Source organism: Oreochromis aureus, linkage group 9 (assembly GCF_013358895.1).
Source record: "Oreochromis aureus strain Israel breed Guangdong linkage group 9, ZZ_aureus, whole genome shotgun sequence".
Taxonomy (NCBI): domain Eukaryota; kingdom Metazoa; phylum Chordata; class Actinopteri; order Cichliformes; family Cichlidae; genus Oreochromis; species Oreochromis aureus.
Window position 1 is genome coordinate 36,859,159 of NC_052950.1, and position 6,166 is coordinate 36,865,324.

At 42.8% G+C, this 6,166-nt stretch overlaps 1 protein-coding gene across 2 annotated transcripts; it reads left to right on the top strand.

Moving 5' to 3' along the window:
• Nucleotides 1–1,159: 1,159 nt before the first annotated feature.
• LOC116313488 (zinc finger protein 85-like) lies at nucleotides 1,160–3,471 on the top strand. 2 transcript variants are annotated; one of them, XM_031731195.2, is made up of 2 exons: nucleotides 1,160–2,033; nucleotides 2,481–3,471. In XM_031731195.2, the coding sequence occupies exons 1-2, from the start codon at nucleotides 1,209–1,211 to the stop codon at nucleotides 3,093–3,095; spliced, it is 1,440 nt and encodes a 479-aa protein (XP_031587055.2). In that variant the 5' UTR covers nucleotides 1,160–1,208; the 3' UTR covers nucleotides 3,096–3,471. The 2 variants fall into 2 exon arrangements, with proteins under 2 accessions (XP_031587055.2, XP_039473281.1); XM_039617347.1 differs by having other exon boundaries at nucleotides 2,484–3,471.
• The last annotated feature ends 2,695 nt before the right edge of the window (nucleotides 3,472–6,166 follow it).

The following is a 6,166-nucleotide window of genomic DNA, read 5'->3' on the forward strand; positions in this document are numbered from 1 at the left end:
TGAATGGAGACAACGGACACCCAGGTTAGGTTTATTCTCCACCTCTCCTGTGTCTCTCCCCCACCTGCAGAGTGGACTTCTGCAAGGATGGAACAACCTCCCTGCCAGTTAAAGAGCCCCCCAGTTAGGCCGATGCACCAGAGGCCCCCTGTGCCAGGGCTGAGCCCCCGTGCACCCACCCGCCCACAACCTCGGTGACACACCGACGAGGACCGAAGCCCCCAAGGCCCAGCCAGAGCCCCATCACGGAGACGAAGCCCCCACGCCTGCCCCGGATCCACTCAGGGGCAGCCAGGCTACCAGGCCAGTAACCTACGTCCGCCAGTACAGACCATCCCCCAGCCCCGCTGCACGCAGCCACGAGGAGAACACCCTCTAAGAGCGACCAGAGCCACTAACCAGGTTATGACCACAACCCCCCGGGTTGAGCCCTCCAGGGATAACGTCTCTAGGGGTTGTCCTGGCGCCCTAAGCCCGTCCCAACCTCCACATCAACCACAATAGCGAAGGCAGGACCAAACCATGACCCCCCACCCCCACTAGGTGATGAAGCCGATCAAAGGAGCCCAGAGGGATTGATCAAATGTGGTAGAGGCTGTATCAAGACTAATGTGATCTATTAGATGGTTTTTATATTGATTAGAATTAAGATTATTTTTATTTTTCCAGTTAAGGAGGACCGTTTTCTTGGCAATGCATAGGGCTGTAAAAACAATGTGGGCTGTGTTTATTTGTGCAGTGACCTCATCCAAGTTGCTCAGCAAGCATGGCCATTTACCATTGTTAAAGTGTCCTACCATAGCTGTGTCGTCCGCAAACATGATGAAAAAGTGGGGGGCTCAACATAAACCCTTGGGGAGCTCCCTTATTCAGTGTTCCTGTGCTGAAAGTGTTGCCACGAGATAACAGCAGCTTTTCCATCCTGGGCTCCTCCATACATACAGACTCTACATTCACAAACAAAAACCACAGAAGTTATAAGAAAACACAAAGATCATATTTCATCAGCACACATCGAAACAACAATATCATCAGTTGGACTCCCCATTTTTCATGAAATGAAAGATTTTCTCCAGCGATCAACATTTCTTAAATTATGTTATTTTCATTCCAATTCTCATTTTAGCACGTCATTGTAATGTGAAACTATCAACAGAAGGTGGTGGCAACACACCTAGAACTTGTTTGTTGACTCTTTGATTACACTAATGGAATTTCAGTTTGTTCAGTTTCACTCACTGCCTCTGTTTGTATCTCTGTCACTGCAGGACCAACATGGATCCAGAAGTCAGCGCTCTCAGGAGGCCGACAAACCTCACATAAGAACGGGAGAGAAAAAATACAGCTGTGATGAGTGTGGGAAGGATTTTACCAAGGCTGGAAGCTTAAAAACACACCAACGCATTCATAGTGGAGTTAGACCGTACATCTGCGACTTATGTGGAAAGTCTTTTACTCAGGCTGGAAGTTTAAAAACACACAAACTCCTCCACAGTGGAATTAAAGCATACAACTGTGAGCTGTGTGGAAAGTCTTTTACCCAACCTCAAGGCTTAAAATCACATCAGCTCATCCACAGTGGAATTAAAGCATACAGCTGTGAGCTGTGTGGAAAGTCTTATAAGACGGTTGGACACTTAAACAGACACCAACTCATCCACAGTGGATTTAAACCGTACAACTGTGATCAGTGTGGCAAAACTTTTGCTCGCAGTAAGAACTTACAACTTCATGAAGTTACCCACACTGGAATTAAGGCGTACAGCTGTGACATTTGTGGAAAAACCTTTAGGTGGCTACTCAGCCGAAATAATCACCTACGCATTCACACCAAAAATGATGTTTACTGCTGTGATCAGTGTGGCAAAGTGTTTGTGGTATACAAAGAATTAAAGCGGCACATGTTTACCCACACTAAGGAGAGACCTTATAAATGTGACCTCTGTGATAAGGCTTTTAAAGAGCCACGTTCCCTGAAAGCACACCAACAGATCCACACCAGAAAGAAACTCTACAAGTGCAGTTACTGTGAGGTATGTATTTATATTTTTACAGATGCAGTTATTTTGAAGTATTATGTGAATTAAGTTTAATTTCAAAGCTAAATGAGACATGAAAACGTCATGTACAGAATATTCAATCAAATTTGACACAAATATGAATCTTTCCTGATGTTGGAAAAAAGTAAAGTTTTAAAAGCTTCTCCCCTTGCTATCTAACATTCACACTCCAATGGATGCACTGGAGAGCACCTTGGGGTTAGTATCTTGTGACATGCAGAGTAGATCATCCATCGATTTAACCAACAATCTTCACATGAAGTGGTTTACCTACAAACGAAGAGTCATCTTTGCCCAGTACGCTGAGTGTTACAAAATGTAATTGGACGTTGGCAGAGATGCTCTTTATTTCAGGTGACATTCAGGATAAAAATGTTGAAGGAATTCCCCGGCTTACACGCTCTTTGTGTCTTTGTTTAGAAGCAGAGTGACGCAGGTGGATCCAGTTCTCAACCCTGCTGTCACTTTGGTGGTGGGAAAGAGTTTCGCTGTGACCTTTGTGGAAAAACTTTCAGTCAGCAGTGGTGCCTAACATTACATCAACGTAGACACACTGGAGATAAAATGAACTATTGCAAAGAATGTGGGAGAGGCTTCCCCACACCAAGTACATTAAAAATACATAAGCTTATCCACAGTGGGGTTAAAAAGCACATCTGTGATCAGTGCGGGTCATCCTTCACCACTGCAGGTCATCTCAAACAGCATAAACGCGTGCACACAGGAGAGAAACCATACAAGTGTAGACACTGTGACAGAAGCTTTTCACAATCAAGTAATCGTAACCTTCATGAACATAGACACAAGGAAGAGAACATCAGCTGTGACCAGTGTGACAAGACCTTCAAGAGTCTCAGTTCATACTCCGAACACAAACAATCCCACACTGTAAATACAGTTTTACAGTTACCAATGTGCAATAACATTCACTTCATTATTTGCTCTGTGCAAACATCAACATCAAGCAGACCCGAAATCAGACTTCAGGCTCCACAGAGTTCAGCTGGACTCTCCTATAAAAAGTGTGTCAGCTGATGTCACACTTGGATCTGATGAGGTAGCTCTGATTTCTGGATTTACAGCGAATAATCCTGAATGGTTCAGGATAGTACAGTATTCAGGAAGATAGTATAGTTATCTACATCAAATTCTTGTTTTTCTTTGGTTACCTTTGATATTCCATTTCAAAATGAATGTGTTTTTTCATGTATTTAGTTTTACTTTAGTGTGTTTCCTGTCCAGTTGATCCACATGTTCTGCAGTTGTTTTCTGTTTGTCATTTGTGTTGTGAAATCCTGATACTACTAAAGATTTATTTATATTTGATTGACTCTAAAGTTTGTTTTATTAAACACTTATTAAATAGTTTGGTGTTAAAAAAAAAAAAAAAAAAAAAAAAAAAAAAAAAAAACGTAAAATAAAACTAAATAAAGGAAATTGTCTCACAAGTATTTTGAGCCATGATTTCATGTTCAGATTAACTGTTTTCAATGGCACATGTGGAGTGCCATCAGGGGACACTTGGTTGTTCTACACTCACACTGAATAGGGTTCCTGCAGCTCAGTAAAAAATTATCTTCAATGAAAATACATTTGTAAATTTCATCCCAGAACTTTGCTGTGGATAGGTAGTTTGCAGAGGGTGTGCTTCAGATACTGAAAGGATGAATTTACCCTTCCAAACTGCAAACAAACGGTGTGCTTAAGTTAGATTACAGGAGGGTAAATTGAGTTTAAGAGTTTTCAGTGTCATTCATGGGGACTTATATCCCCATGAAAACTTTCCATGTAGGGGATGTTGACTGAGGTAATGCGGTCGGACAAGTGAGGATCCACACAGATGCATGACCTCAACCTCTTTAAAGCGTGGAGAGAGGTTCTGAACATTAAGGGAATGAACTAAATGAACCAGCATTGCAGCCATGGGTCATTGTGAGCATCACAGGGAGGGTTGAAGCCACCCACTGCAGCTGTATGGCCGGAGTCGCAGAGACCTGCACCCAAGTTGCTGCTCTTCTGTTCAAAGTAGAAGCAACATTTTTTTTACATAACCATTTCAAACTATTTACAGAACAATCAGCTGTTCTGCATTCAATAAGATGCCACACAAATTATTTGTGCCACTCCAAAAAAAATAATCTTCTGTCCACTATAAAGGAGAACATCACAGCCTGATGCCTGCAAACCTGACAGCAGCAGGTGTAGCACTCATCCTGTTTTTTACCTGGAGACAGAAGTCGCCTATTTGTTCTGACACACAACACAACACTACACACTAACTACACAAGACAACACATTAACTACACACACGCTAAACGTCACCAATCTCTCACGTCTCGCTCACTCCCTTTTTCTGCCCTCTCTCTCTTTCGCCCTCTTCTCCTTCTTTCTAAACAACCAAATGTCATGTTGCAATATCCTTTTTTCATTGGTCGACATGGTGCATTTTTCACCAACATGAAAGGGCAGGGTTTTGGTTTTTCTTCATGAGCAGAGAGTGCTTGCTAGCGCTTTCCTTACACAGTAAATACGACGAAACTATTGAGGAAAAAACGCCGCTTATATATATTTTATCATTACTTTGGTTTTACGTGGCCTATCAACACAATTTAAAAACGATATCACCTTGTTCTTCTGTCATCTTGAGACAGAGACAGAGAGGACAGATGGTTTGAAAGAGGAGTGAAAGAAGCCATTTACATCCACTGTGAGCGACCATCTTTGAACAGAGGCAGTGGTTTACGAAACCAACTGTCTGCCATCGATAATTCAGTTTTGAGATCCTTCCCCAGACACCTTAACGCCCACTCACATCCTGGGCTATCTGACCTCAGGAAATCACATGATAGGGTGGGGCTAGGTTTCACAATGAGCTCACCTGAAACCCTGGCTGATTGGGACCCACACCTGCTTTCACACCTTGACTCAAGTGATTAGGTAGAGGATCATCAGGGGGCCTTTTGTCCCTCTTTTGGGGGACACTTCCACTGGGTTTAAATCTGGGACTCTTCACCATTTGACCCTAGAACTGAAGAAGCTTCTCAGATGAGAGGTGAAACGTCTTCAAGCAACTCAAAGAAGTCCAGACGCTTTTCTTTCCAAGCTCCTTAGACTACGATGACCTGGATGACTGAGAACCTTCACAGACTTTAAACTCGGTATGACCCAGGTTGATAGAGGGTGCCCAGTCTGGATCGCATTCCTGCATTTTGTAGGCTGGTTTTCCTACAAAACACAACAAACATTAGTCCACAAAGCCACAGTGAACAAAGCAGCATAGCGCAACGAATTCAATTCAAATCAATAGAAGACTTATTTGTAACCTACATCAACAATTATGTTATGATAAATTACGTAATAACTACAACAGAAGACTTACCTTTGTGGAAATGCTTGGAGCAGACTAACATGTGAGCTGGAGTGTTCTGGGACGTTATATTTGGTCTTCGAATTGCTGCAATCCAGGCCATCCGTTGGCTCTTCATTACTTTGGAAACATGGCTTGAACAATTTCTCTTCCACGACATAATCCGATAAAAACTGATCTCTTTACCCATCGGTTTCTCGTGGCTGTCATGCCACCGGCTATTGCAGTAAATAATAAAACAGCTTCTTGCCATTCTTTGTGTTTCTTTTTATCGCTGTGTGACTGTTTTCATGTGAAAGCCTGCGTGCGCTAGTACCACTTGCCACTCGTTCCCAGAATCCTTTTCGGTTTTACTCCAGAATGACGTCACATTTTCAGTCTCTATTGGGATACAGCCAGTGACGCTGCGCAACTAAGTCACGTGACCAGAAACCAACAAGTCTAGGGTCGTGTCCAAATTCATGGGTTGCATCCTACAAATGCGTCCTCCTTTTCCCCGAATTTGAAGGATGAGTCGGGTGTGTCCCTCGTGGCCGACCATATCCCAGAATTCATAGCGCGGCCCAGCCAAACTTCAGTTTCCAACAATGACGGCTGCTACTAAGTTTTAAAATTATTCTTACTAATCTTTCTGAGTCACAAAATAAACTTTTAACATATTTTCAGGCGAGAAAGTAGCTGTGTAAACATCAAATATCTGCTCGGTTTATCAAGATATCGCATATTTTCAAAAGTGCTT

Excerpts from the sequence above, each read along its gene's own strand:
- LOC116313488 (XM_031731195.2), top strand. The coding sequence starts at position 1,209 with ATGGAATTTCAGTTTGTTCAGTTTCACTCACTGCCTCTGTTTGTATCT. Across the intron at positions 2,034-2,480 it reads ACAAGTGCAGTTACTGTGAG|AAGCAGAGTGACGCAGGTGG; the intron begins GTATGTATTTAT and ends GTCTTTGTTTAG.